The sequence below is a fragment of the Cannabis sativa genome, chromosome 1, assembly GCF_029168945.1.
Source record: "Cannabis sativa cultivar Pink pepper isolate KNU-18-1 chromosome 1, ASM2916894v1, whole genome shotgun sequence".
Classification (NCBI taxonomy): domain Eukaryota; kingdom Viridiplantae; phylum Streptophyta; class Magnoliopsida; order Rosales; family Cannabaceae; genus Cannabis; species Cannabis sativa.
The window spans coordinates 12,249,298-12,264,085 of NC_083601.1; the positions used below are offsets into that span (position 1 = coordinate 12,249,298).

Consider the following 14,788-nt stretch of genomic DNA (forward strand, 5'->3'; position numbering starts at 1 on the left):
GTGGGCGGTTGGGGTGAGATAGAGGGAGAGAGAGATGATGCAGAGAGAGAATATTGTGAGGAGGGTATTTTTGGGGTTTTAAAAAAAAAAGGAATAGTTTTTTTAAGTTTTAAATTTTTGGTTTAGGGAAATTTTTTTTTGATTTTCTAAGTATAGAAAATCAAATTTCCCTTTGAAAATAAAGCCCTTGGATAAGTCCAAACATCTGTCCATCCTGCCCAAAAAAGAAAAAACGAAAAACAAAATAAACAGCATTTTTTTTTTTTGCCTCAGAGCAAAGATAAACATATGCCACACGACTTTACCGCATTAAATTTCTTGTCCTGTTTTTCTCTTTCTTCCCACTATAAAATAGCAAGTCATTATTAACTTTCCATATTTCTCCCAAAAAAAAATCTCACCCCCAACCTTACAACCCATGGCAGCTCCTCTATTAATTTCTTTTCTCCTCCTCTACTTCACGGCGGCCGGAGAGTCCATCGGAGTAAACTACGGTACTCTGGCCAACAACCTTCCGTCACCGGCTCAAGTAGCGAACTTTCTCAAGACCCAGACCGTAATTGACCGCGTTAAGATCTTCGACGTTAACCCCGACATCCTCCGTGCCTTTGCCGGTAGTGGGATCTCCGTCACCGTAACGGTAGGTAACGGTGAGATCGTGGGGTTAAAGGACCCAAAGGTAGCCCGGAGATGGGTTTCGGCCAACATAAAACCGTTTCATCCGGCAACTAAAATCAATTACATTGCGGTTGGAAATGAGGTTCTTCATTGGGGTGATAAGTTCCAAGTTTCTGGCCTCGTCCCAGCCATGAAAAGCCTCCACCACGCTCTTATTCAAGAAGGGATTAAAGATATTAAGGTTAGCTTCTTCTTTCTGTTTCATTAAGCAACAATAAATGAGTGTATGTAGTTACTAATTATGATTACAACAGGTAACATCTCCTCATTCTCTAGGAATACTCTCAGTCTCAGAGCCACCAAGCTCAGCTCGATTCAGGCGAGGCTACGACAGAGCAGTGTTCGTGCCAATGCTGAAGTTCTTGCAAGAGACTAACTCACCATTGATGGTTAATCCTTACCCCTACTTCGGCTACAATCCCAAAATGCCCAACTACTCTCTATTCAAGCCCAACCGTGGCATCCGTGACCCTAAAACCGGCATCACGTACACGAACATGTTCGATGCCCAGATGGATGCCGTACACACAGCGGCGAAGGCTATTGGGTTTGGAAATGTTGAGCTGGTAATCGGCGAGACGGGTTGGTCATCGGCGTGTGAATGGGAGGTTTGTTCGATCGAGCACGCGAGGGATTACAATGCTAATCTTATTAAGCATATAAATTCAGGAAAAGGAACACCTTTGATGCCCAATCGAAAGTTTGAGACTTATCTGTTTGCTTTGTTTAATGAGAATCTTAAACCTGGTCCTCTTGGTGAACGCAATTGGGGTCTTTTTCAGCCTGATTTTACTCCCGTTTATGATGTTGGCATTTTGCGCAATGGACAGGTACTAATAATACTTTATCTATACTTACTCATTAATTTATTATTCGAATCCAATTATCTTTCATATTTTCATAATTCACGTAACATGTATATTTTTTTTAGGGCTTACATTTCTTCACAAATTTGATTTTCTTTTTTCTTTTTCTACCCTATTGTTTTTCTTCACAAATATTTTTTTTTTTTTTTCTAAATTGTTTTCCTGTTTTTCTAGATGGCATTTATTTAAAATATTCTGAAAAATTATTTTTAGAATTTGAGAATATTTTAGTGCTGAAAAGAAAGTTTTAATGGCAGTTTTTTAAAATATTCTCTAAAATTTTTAGAATTAAATCGTATTTTCTGAAAGAAGAAACTTTGAAATATTTCTATTTTGCAATGAATGTTATTATATAAATGTAAAACATGAACAATAAATTTAGAAATTTTTTAAAATGAATAAAAATTTAGAATATCTCGTACTATATTTTTAATTTGATTTCTGTGAGTGTTCTTACTCATTGTCTTCATAGAAAATTATCTACCCCACATGTAGCTGACCGGCCGTCGATTTTTTTATTTTTTTTGGTGTCTTGTTTGGTTAAATTTTACTTCTTTTAAAAAATTCTTTAACGTCAATTAAGGTGTCTTTTATCTTTTAAAAAATTCTAATTGTGTGTTGTGTAAAATTTATTTTTATTTTTATTTTTTGATTTATTTGGATCCATAGGTGAAGTCTAAAATATTGATTAAAAAAAATTATTTTATAATAATATTGAAAGTGATTTTTTTTTGTTTTCAAAATTTTGATTCTCCATTAAAAAATTAAAAAAGTGAAAACAGTTTTATAAAATATATTTTTAAAAAATATTTTTATTTTTTACATTTAAAAATAAAAAACTAATTAAAAAAGTATTATCAAACGTTACCTAAATTAAAAAAAGTTAGAGTTTCTTGTCTTTAAATTTATAGCTATAGGAGGTTGTCTTTTTTCTTTCCCGGCCAGGTTGTTGACTTTTCTAAGGCATAGGTGCAACATTGTTGGGTCGGGTTATGTTTTGCTATTGCGATTCGATTTTTTTTACTATGACATAATTTTAAGTGTTTTAATCTTGTCTGTGTCATATTGTTTTGTTTTGTTTTTGGCTATTCTTTGTTTTTCGTTGGTTTACCATCAAATTGTTGTTAATAATTAAAAATAACAAGTTCTTTGCACTTAATGGGTTGCTGAACAGTTACGTATTTTGCACAATAGTTGAGTGCTTAAATTACAAGATTGAATAAATGTATGCAATATATGAAACTAAGTATAATATAAGTGTTCTTAAGGTTAATTGTAATGTTACAATTTTTTATTTAATTTTATTTTAAGTTTTTAAACCAAATGATATGAGAATAAGATATTGGGTTATTATTTTAGCTAAGTGTTATTAATAAAATTGTATAGTTTATTTAAAAAAAATTCTTTTAAGAGAAGCTACAAATATTAATTCTTCCTAATTAATTTTTAAACTAAAAAACATCTTTTTTCTTATCCAAACATTCAGTAATTTTTTTTTTCAAAAAAAAAAAAAGTACTTACAATAGATCACAGCATATGTTTTAAATTATTTTTTTATTTGAAAGTTTTTTTAAAATTTACTATTTATACTTTACAAGAATATTATTTATTGTTTTAAATATATTTTATTAATTATTTTAAGTTTTAAATATTATTTTTATATGAAAATGAGTGTATATATTAATGTTATATATTTGAATTAAATAAAATATATTAAAATTTAAAAGGGTATTTTTTGGCTTGAAGAAATTGATTTATGATTTGATGTAAAAATGTGTTATAAAAAAAAAAAAAAAATTAATGAATATTTTGAGAGATAGAATAGATAAGTTGGTAGGAGTGCAATTAAATGGAACCATTGTGTTTATTAATACTTTTTGTTTAAAATTCTAGGAAAAAAACATTTTTGCTTGAATAAATAAACTGACATGTGTGACTGGGATAGTGCTATTCATCCGTACAATTTGAGTAGTGAGCAAGCTAAGCAAAGTTTGTCATATTTGATTGCCTTTGTCACATGGGGTATTATTTTTGACAGTGTGTGTTTTGTATTATTATTTAATTAATAGCGTCCTGGCGGTAGCGGAGGAGGAGGTGGCAGTGGCAGTGGAGCAGTTGGGAAGAAGTGGTGCGTACCAAAATTGGAAGCAAGCGGTCAAGCATTGCAGGCCAATATTGATTACGTATGCAGCTCAGGTGTGGACTGTAAGCCCATTCAACCAGGTGGCTCCTGCTTTCAGCCCAATGATGTTAGGTCACATGCCTCTTTCGTCATGAACTCTTTCTACCAAACCAACGGTCGCCACGACTACAATTGTGATTTTGCAAAGACTGGACTCATTACTTCATCCAATCCAAGTAATTAATTAAACCTCATCCAATATTTCTTTTTCATTGGATTTAATTAATTGGTAACATCATCGGCTAATTGTCCTATATTAATTACATGTGTACAGGTCGCGGTTCATGTGTCTACGTCTAAAATTGGAGGAGCTGTGTGGTTGAAGATGATCGATGATCAGAACCTTTTCAATATTTCAAATTATTATTAAGAAATTTTGATAGAAATCCGAATGTCTTATTGTAACTTTTAACTAATAATTAATTGTATTATTCACTATTTACAACTATAATATTTTCCTTTTGTCTTCGGATATAATATTGGGGTGGGCGATCGAGTCATGTGGTCGATATATGAAAGAATGGTATGGTATGATATAACTGAAGTTGTAAATTACTTGTGCGCCAATTGAAATGATATCTCAGTGCTGAGAAACGACATCTTGCCTTCCATCCATACTGTCAAATTTAATTAATAAAATTTTATTATTATGATTAAAATATCTTCAATTTATATAAGTTATACATTTAATTATTTAATTTTTAGATAAATGAACACACATTTGTCAAATTGATAATTTCTTTCTTAGTTAAATCTAAGATTAGGCTACCAAATACTTATATTTTCAAAATATATATAACGTATTATATGAACATAATTAAAGACATAATGTAACGTATTTATATTTTAATAAATAAAGTAACAAGTATCAAAATTAATAAGTGTCTTCCTCAATGGTTGGTTTTTTTTTTTTTTTTTTTTTTTTTTTTTTTTTTTTTTTTGTTGTAATCGATAAAAGTTAAGATAACAACTGTAACAAAAGTTACACAGAAAGAGGGGATTTCTTCCCTCCAAGAAAGTTCATTGTCTATCATGCTTAGCCAATCTATGAGCCTCAACATTAAAGTTGCAGCTAACATGAGAAAGAGATACCCCAGGAAAAAGATAACCCCAGCTCATTTAAATACACTGTCTGGCCCTCCAAAGCTAAGACCAAACAAAGTGAATCAGAAAAAACCCTCTCCACGAGAAGTCCCACATCTTGAGCCCAACGCAAACCTACTAGTAAAGCAACTGCTTCTGCCTGGAAAACTGAAAAGAAACCTGCAAATGAGATAGTTAAAGCAATAAGTACTTTTAATTTTAAAACTCAAAATTTTAGAATATAATTGTAATAGAGTCAAAAACCAAAGGGAAACCCTTTTGATTTGACTCTTTACCTAACTTTTTAGCATGATAATATAATAGTATAAATTTAAATAATCCCCACACTAAAGGAGATCATATATCTATTTTGAAAAAACATAACTATTAAAATTCTTTAAAGTTTATCCAGATAAAATCCACTTAGAATTATTTAGTTAAAATTATTTAAGTTGCAACCACACTTGTTATTATTACATCCTTTTATACCTTCATAAGTAAATTTAAAACATAAACTAAAAACTAAAAAATAGACAAAAATGATATTTATTATATTATTTTAAAAATGTACGTATTATCCCAGTCTTTTCTATAAGAAAAGCATAATACTTATTAAATTGGAATGATTTACCTTGTAGTGGTTTAGATAAGGCTGCCTTCATTTGTTTGTCTGAGGAGAAAATGACCGCTCCAAAACCAATCATATTTTGAGGAGTTTATATCGCTGCGTCCACATATAGTTTATAGCTAAGAACGTCTGCCTCTGCATTACTTTGCTCACTAGTACACTCAGTTGAAACTCCTTTTTTAGTTTTATTTCTTTCTCGACAAATTTCATTATAATAGGAAGAAATCCTTATCTTGATTTGGTGTGGAGTTCTTATAGTTCTTCCATGACTTTGAGTGTACTCCCAAACAAAATAATAATAATAATAATAATAATAATAATAATAATAATAATAATAATAATAATAATAATAATAATAATGAGAATTATTCTATATATTATTTTTTTAATTTTTTTTTTAAATTTACAGTTTGAGTTGTACCGGTAGTTTCTCCGTTGGTTTTTACGTGGATTGCTATACGAATTTCAGTTGGGATTTAGATTATTTTATTAGTTGCTATAGGGATTTCTGCGTAGAATTCTATAAAAAATAAAATAATAATAAAAAAAACCTATTTTGAAGTGTAAAAATGAAGAGCTCCTCGTAATTAAAAGCTTATCTTTAATTTTATTTTTTATTCTTTTAAAAGTCCTCTAGAAAATACTTTTTATAATATTCTTAAAAAAATAAGAGATATTAGCAGCTAAGTGCATGTTTGGCATCATTACTAAAAAACTGTTTTTTGTTTTTTAAAACAGAAAATTGTTTTTTAAAAATAATTTGGCTTGTTTGGCCTTGTTTTTTAAAAACAGTTTTCAGAAAATAAAGTTACAAAAAACAAGAATTTTGAAAACAACAAAATGTTATTTTCTGTTTTAAAAACCAATTCACTTTTGGTCAATATTATTTTTAAAAATCACTAGCCAAACGTGACTTGTGTTTAAAAACTTCAAAAACTATTTTTTGTTCTCATTTCTAAAAACAATTTTTTAAAACAAAAAACAGAAAACAATACCAAACATGCTCTAAACTACTTTAAATTTAAATTTTTGCTCTCGTATATAACTTTATCAAAGTGATAAATGATTTTGTTACCTTTATTTCATAGTTCAGAATGAATCAAAATAATAAATGGTACTTTGTTTTTCTGTCTATTTATTACATATATGTATGTAAAATATAAAATTTAGGTGGCGTTTGATTGGAGGTAATAAAATGGAATGAAATGGAAATGAAATAATTTTCGTTCCATTCATTTATTTGGAATGACCTTTTTACTATGTTATTTTGCTGGAATGACTATTTCATTTTTAGATAGAAGAAAAGCGCATTCCAATGCATAATAAGAAAAAATTTAATAATTTTTTTTATTAATTTTTTATATGTATTTTAAATTTTATTTCATACCATTTTTATTCTTATTTTCATTTTCATTATCTTCTCATTCTCATGTTTTCATTTTCCCACCTGCATAATGTTAAATTTCGGTGTGCATATGGACAAGAAACGTACACAGAAATGTATTTGAAAATAGAAGAGCACATGATATTATATGTAACACATTTAAATGGTACTTTTTTTTATTTTTTTTTTTTGACAAAGTGATTAGAATCACTCATGAATTTACGACGCCCACGTCCGCCACCGGCGCTGGAACCTCCTCGAACCGGGATAGCTCATCGTCTAACCGCAGAGCATGCTTTGCCAAGCCATGAGCCGCTAAGATCTCAGAGCGAGCCACATGGGACAAAACTGCCCCCGGAAATTTAGACAATAAAGCTATAACATCTTCAAACAACGCTCCTAACTTGTTGAAATACATCTCCCCATTGCTGATAGTCGTCACCAAAGCTAACGAATATGAATAAACTGAAAACAAATCAAAAAACCAAAAAATTTTATTAGAAAATAATCAATCCGATCAAAACACTCAAAACTCAAAATTGAAAAACTAGATCCCCATATAAAATACTATAACTAGCCAAAGGGAGACCCTTTGGCTAGTAGCAACTTAACTTTTGTATTTTACTTCATCATCATCTTAGGATTACTATCCCTTACTAAGACCCTAAAACCTAAAATTTTTGATATGTAATCTAGTAATAACAAAAATCCTGCAATGCTCCAATCCATAGGATATCAAAAGTTTACTTTGAAAATTATCGCAATAATAAAGTAAGTAACGAATAATGTACTTCAATAACCTTGATTATCAATGATTAGTGTAATTCAATACAATGAAACAAAATAACCTTGATTATTAAGCATTAATGAGCCATTAATTCCATAATCCTACCCAAAATAGAAAATCAACTATATTAATTCATTATTAATGTCCCCATTTCTAAAATATTAGAAATTCCTTTATTGTACTTATCCCAAAAGAGCAATTTTTATACATATTTATTTATGGTAAAATTTTATTATAATCAAATCAATCTATATTGAATTAAAATTACTTAAAATAATCCAATTTAGCTATTATGACATAATTATTCATATTTTAATTTCCAAAAGACAACTTGTAAAACTTCAAAAAATGGTATCCTTTTAAGTTACCATAAAAACATTTATAATGATACCTTCCTATACCACATAGATTACAAACCGAATTCCATAAAATTTGACTTCCCAAATATATCTGAACACAATAAATTTGCATTTGACAAGATACCTCCTTTTATTACAATATCTTCGTATTTATTATTCTTTAAATTACTTGGTTAATTTTAACTAATAATATTAGAATCTGAATATTAAATTCCACCATTTTCCTTTTTTGCTAATAATTCTTAAAAATATGAACCAACTATAGCTAAAAGCTATTATCGTTTAAACTTAATCCTCCTTAAACCTTATTTCACTTGAAAATATTTTTAAAATATCATTTTAAAATTTTCTTTACATCATACCTTAACTTAAATAACCCTTATATTCCAACTAGTAAAATTTGTCTAGTGCATAACTTGTTTATTTTGTAATTTTATTGTGCCAACATTTTATTATATTTTCAATACAAGAAGCCGTGAAAATTATAAACAAACTACCCTAAATAATTAGGGGCCAGCCATATAATAGGCGCTATAGCCTTGTAAGGCGCCAAAGCCATAAAAATGGCGCAAATATCGAACAAACCAATAACAAAAATATTACAATGTATCCCATTATAACAATTCAACTTTACAGAAATAAGAAATTTTCGGACAATAAATTCTTTGAAGAAAACTTCATAGTTTCATCCGTACTCTTTCCTCTTACAACAATCAAAACAAGATTATACAAGAAAAATAATAAAAATAAAAACAGAATATACAAAATTTAAAATGCAAAAGAAAAAATTGATGGTACATCTTATAAGAAAACAACACCATATAAAACTTTAAAGATTTTCTTCATATATTTTGACATTGATTAGAACAGAACAAACTTACACCATTTCATTGATGAAAAAATGACAAAAAGACTAAAGAGAACTTAACTCTAATCTTATTAAAGAGAGAACAAGATAAAAGAATGTCAGAATGAACCTTACTTCCGGTACTGAGAAGAAGATATCTGTCCTAGTATTTTATATATATTGATAGAATTGAGAATTAAAACATCACTTCGAGTCCCTTTTATATATTAAGATAAAAGTTTTAGAACTTAACGAACAAAGAGTGGGAATTCACTTGAAGAATACTCACTCTCTCTCGCTTTCTTGGTAGTAAATATAATATGGGGCAAAGTCCTATAACACCACACAGCGAGACTCTAACACCTCTGATACTTAGTGAATTTAAGTTGAATACTTTCATCAAATGCAGTACAGCAAATAATACTATGATGTGTGTGATACATATCATCCTAATTATCAAAGTTAGGAGTGCCTTTTATTAACAATATCCAAATCAAATAGTATAGAGAGGACAGAGAAAACAAAAGTACCTAAAAAATCTAACAAGAAAAGGGTTCTTTGTTCTAATGATTTCTGAAATAAGAAAAATTAAAAATTTAAATTATTGATAAAAATAGTGAAAATAAATTACTGATAAAGAAAAAAATCTAAAATTTCATCTCGATATAATCGAATGAATCCCAATTTACCCAAGAAAAAAAAGATTTTTTTAGGGATAGTCACCGAATTAATATCATAATCGTTAAAGACCGAAAGTTTGGTTCCCCTAAATCCTGACGAACGATTTTCACCAAGCGGAAACCTATTCGAGTAAACAAAAGCATGCAAAAGAATGGTCAAAAAGTTATACCAGCACAAGTCTTCTCCTTCATAAGCTTATAGATAAGCACAGAAATCCCAATGGAGTGCACAGCCTCCGCAGCAACAAAGAGGTTATCGTGATCGTGAACGATAAATCGGAGCAAAACCAGAGCAGTCATACCCGAAATCACAGCCAAAAAGGCCTTCACTTTGGGGGGCTGCCGCCTCACCCATGTTGAAACTGCACATTTAAATGGTACTTTAAATCTCGCTAAAAGAGAATAAGTTTTGTATCCATATAGCTTCCATATTATTTATTAAGCACTATGTATTAAAAAAATTGGATGAGTTATATAACCGAATTTTTGGTTTATGAGAAGTTTATGGGTGACTTTTTATTTATATTTAATAAAATAATAAAATATTATTTATATATAATAAAATAATAAAATAAAAATAAAACAAATCTAATTAATATTTGAACTGATATTTGATGCTAATCATTTATCTGTTTTTATTTTTTAAAAAATACTTGACTTTACCAAAATCTATATGAACAAAACCAATGAAGAAAATTTTAACAAAAAAAATAAACGAAGAAAAAAAGTGTCATAAACATTATTCTGATATTTGATGCTAATCATTTATCTGTTTTTATTTTTTAAAAAATACTTGAGCTTACCAAAATCTATAAGAACAAAACCAATAGAGAAAACTTTAACAATAAAAATGAACGAAGAAAAAAGTGTCATAAACATTATTGAATAATGGCAATTGCCAACACAAGAATTTCAGCACAAAAAATTATACTTGACCCCTAGACAAGATTATCATCTTCCAATCCTAATAATATAAATAATGAACAACACCTCATTAGTTATTCTAGGAGAATGATGCATGGTAATGTCAAAAAAATCATTAGATGATAATAATATTTCTCTAACAATGATACCCTAAGTAAGAACTAAGAAGTATTGTAGCGTTTTATTTTTAAGAGCATGAATAATATTAAGACAATTGGATTCCACAATCAAGCTCTTATTCTCCTATTAAAAATAACACATTAATATACATGTAAATGATTCTTAGTTTTACAATAATAAATTATTAATAAACTCACAATTTCATAAAATTATAAAGTAGTAATTTCAATTAATTTTTAAGATTAATTTATAATTTTTTCGGAGTATTGGTTATAATTATTATTTCCAATTTTATAAAAAATAAATATAATTTTTTCAAAAAAATAATTATTAGAAACTTGCCATAAAATGTTATTAGATTGTTACCTTATTAATTTTTTTTAGTGCCCATCAATGGGTATTACCCATTTAGAAGTGTTCCATATATATATAAAGTATTTTAACTAAAACATTTCACATTATAATTTGTGAAAAAGAAATTTTTTATCTACAACTTTTAGATAGATGTTATCTTCAATTATGAATAATTTAGAGATTGAATTTTAATTTTTTTTTTATTTCACACACATTTAAGTTGTGTTTTCTTTAGTATTTGAACATGAATTTTTAGTTTATTTTGGGATTATCTTAAGAACATATTACACTTAAATTATCAAGTTTTCTTAAACACTATAATATATTACATCCAGTATTTATTTTTAATTGTCAAAATTATAAATTACATTATTGAGATATACATAATAATAATCTCACATAATAAGTAATAATATTTTTTCTTTAATTGTTATTATATCTTCTAAATAAAGTAAAAAATACCTAACATAAAATTAGTATACGTGCTTCGCACGTAACTTTTTACTAGTATATATATATACATATAGGTGCATTCTTAATTGTTATTATTTATGAATGGGTAATATTAGAAAAAAATAAGTTTTTATAGTTAATTTTTTTATTTAATTAGATTTTTTTTATTATTTTTACGTTATATGGAATGGGATTGTTCCATCAGCTAAAAAAATAATAAAAAAAAGTTTTCAGCAAGAAAAATAGTAAAAAAAAGTTGAGTTTGACTTAAATATTTTTCATATAAATATATTTTTGATATAGTGTAAAAAGAAGTATTTTTTTGATATTTTCTTTAATTAAGTAGCTAAATCAAGCATAGAAATTTAAATTTCTGTTTTATTATTCGCTATCAGACTAAAATTTAATGGTTTGATATTTTTAAAATTAATATTTATAGTTAAATTTGTTTAGTACCCATCAATAGATAATACCCATTAAGAAGTATATATGGGTCTACTCTTAATGGATATTACTCATGAATAGGTAAAATTAGAAAAATTTGAGTTTTATGCTTAATTTTTCTATCTAATATAAGAAATCTATCATTTTTACATCATATGGGCTGAGATTGTTCCACCGGTTGAAAAAAAAAATTAAAAAAAAAAATTTACCAAAGAAAAATATAAGTGAAAGTTGAGTTTGACTTATATATTTTTATATGAACATATTGTTAATATAATATGAAAAGAGATATTTTTTAATATTTTTTTTATTAAGTAGCTAAATTAAGCATAAAAATTCAAATGTTTCTTTTATTATTCGATATTAGATTAAAATTTGATGGTTTAATATTTTTAAAATTAATATTTATAATTTAATTTGTTTAGTAACCATTGATGGGTAATACCCATTGTGAAGGGTTCCATATGTATATATGGGCACACTTTTTATTATATTTTAAAGGGTAAATACCATTTTAGACCCTGTGCTTTGCAAAAGTTACAGATTGGACCCTGTTGCCCCTAATTTTGCCCAATATATGTGGACCAATCAGACAGGGACACGTGGATCAAGCAATTCACAATATTTGCTAAGTCTTTAGGCCATAAGGTAACGTCCCGGACGTAGGTCCCGGAGAAGGCACATGGAACTCAATATGCTCCCGAAAGCTCACATAACGCTAAGGCATCTCCGCGAGGTGTCAGGTTTCTCCTGAGCAATCAAGTCGCATTAAATGCCGCATGGGAGGAAGCGTGTTGGGACTGCTACACGCAATAAAGTCTGACGGCACAACCTCCAACCAGGAGCGCCACAGTAATGATCATTTAAGTCTAGTGACGGCTACACTGTGAAGAGTCACGTCAATCAAAAGGCAATAAGGACATTCCACATAAAAACCCTACAACACCTAGGGATTTGACCAGGCATTACCCATGGTATATTCATTGGGAATACCCAACTTTATGGATACTTACAGATACACTTGTAAGGACAATTCTAGGGATTACCCCACCAAAAACACTATAAATACCCCCTTAAAGCTCATTAAATGGGATCGAGAATCTTGGGCTGCATATGAGCAAGTAGAGTAAATACTCACCAAGAACATTCTCTGTATTTATAAGGGTGAAATTCTCCCAAGTATAATCTCTGTATTAAATACATCCATAAATAACAAAGACTCGTGGACTAAGGCTCATTAACGCCCCAACCACGTAAAAATCTTTCTCTCACTTTCTTACAGCTCCATAATTTTATAATATTTTATTAGTTGCCGAAAATCTCGGTCAACATTTTGGTGCTTTCATTGAGAGCTGAAGAAAGCTACTGTAAACAAACACTTGACTTCACAAACATGGTGGAGACAAGAAGTACTCGTCAGCCTCATCCTCTGGAAGACGCTCAAGACCCGAATGAGGAAGATGTAGCCTCAAGAGCAGCAGAGGAGTCCGAGGAAGAAGAAATAGTCCCCGATGATGACTACGAGGGAAACCTCGACGAGTATGCCTACGACGAAGGTAGTTACTCAGAACTGGTGCTTCTCAGACAAAAAGCTATCGATCACGAAGCTGAGATCGAAGCTCAGAAAGCGCAAAACCAGAAAATGCAAGAAGTGATGCTGGCCATGCAAAAAGCCATGGAAGCAGCTGGCATTCACGTGCACCCCAAGGCAATGACTGCTGGACTCGACAAGGAGCCAGCGACGTCTTCGCCTAATTCCCAGCAGCAGAAATCTAGGGAGCCTAGCCCTATAAGATACCCTGCTGAAGGGAATCAAACAAAAAACCCTACTTCTACCCCAGGGCGAAAGAAAAAGGCGCAGGATCCGCGAAAGGTCCGCTCAGATTTCCCTAGAGGGAAAGGTCCGCAGAGGGGCAAGCCCCAAAAAGGGAGCTTTGGCCCTCAGGATCGAGGGGACCGAAAAAGCGTTTCTGTGCACCAAGAACCCGGGGGTAGAGGGAGAAGAGGACAGAGGTGTCCTCCCGTTGATCTGAGAAATCAAATCAATGGGAACCAAGGTGATCTCCGAGATCACCTTGACCAAAAAAGATACGGACCCGCGGTCTCCACGGGTACGTTGAATGAAGGAATTATGGCGGAACTCGCCATACTTCGAAGAGACATTGCCCGAGTCTCCCGGAGACAGAAGCGAGATGACTCCGACTCGGACAGCGAGGATCGAGAGCCATGTGCTAAGCACATCTTAGAGGCGGAGCTCCCTAAGAACTTTAAGATGCCCGAAATGGCAGCTTATACCGGGAACTCCGATCCTAGCGACCACTTGTCACGGTTCAACCGTGTCATGACGGTCATGAGGGTCAGCAATGACGCCAAATGTTTGTGCTTCCCACTTACCCTAAGTGGGTCCGCGGAGGAATGGTTCAAAAAATTGGAACCAGGATCCGTGGGCTGTTGGAACAAACTACAGACCAACTTCTGGAGACAGTTTGTCGCCGCAAGAAAGGTCAATCTGGAGGTCAGTGCCTTGACTAATATCAAGCAACTGCCCACCGAGACCTTGAAGAATTACATAAAGAGGTTCCGAGAGGAAGCCTCAAAAACCAAGAAAGTTGACGACGGACAACAGCTTGCACTTCTCCAAGCAGGCATCCGTACTGGGACTCCTTTCTGGAATGAGCTGCAGCAAGAAGAAGCTGCTAGCCTCCAGGACTTCCAGAAGAGAGTCCAAAAATATATCAACCTCGAAGGAGCCCAAATCGTGGCTTATGGAGGCTACTATCCCACCGGAATAGCAGGGTACATGCCCGGAGTATCACCCTCGGGTACTGCCCCGACCGCAACTCCACAAGCAAGTGGCATACAATTCTCTGCTACCCCCGGATATAGCCAGGGCCAAGCCTTGGCACCAGCATCATCCCATTTTGGCAACCCGTCCGGAGTAAATGGAGAAGCTCCTTCACACTCTGCTCCGGCTGCTAGCCTGACAGGCCCTTCCCAGG

General features: G+C 31.2%; 1 protein-coding gene across 1 annotated transcript; it reads left to right on the forward strand.

The window, feature by feature from the left end:
• The first annotated feature begins 229 nt into the window (after positions 1-229).
• Positions 230-4,337, forward strand: LOC115705614 (glucan endo-1,3-beta-glucosidase). Its single transcript, XM_030632998.2, has 4 exons — positions 230-859; positions 933-1,508; positions 3,614-3,902; positions 4,001-4,337. Exons 1-4 carry the CDS (start codon positions 419-421, stop codon positions 4,024-4,026), a joined length of 1,332 nt encoding a protein of 443 aa, XP_030488858.2. The 5' UTR covers positions 230-418; the 3' UTR covers positions 4,027-4,337.
• Positions 4,338-14,788: the final 10,451 nt, after the last annotated feature.

What these genes read in the sequence shown, in the direction of transcription:
- LOC115705614 (XM_030632998.2), top strand. Translation starts at nt 419, where the DNA reads ATGGCAGCTCCTCTATTAATTTCTTTTCTCCTCCTCTACTTCACGGCG. An exon ending in GCATTTTGCGCAATGGACAG is followed by an intron (nt 1,509 to 3,613) that starts GTACTAATAATA and finishes TTTAATTAATAG; the next exon opens with CGTCCTGGCGGTAGCGGAGG. An exon ending in CATTACTTCATCCAATCCAA is followed by an intron (nt 3,903 to 4,000) that starts GTAATTAATTAA and finishes ACATGTGTACAG; the next exon opens with GTCGCGGTTCATGTGTCTAC.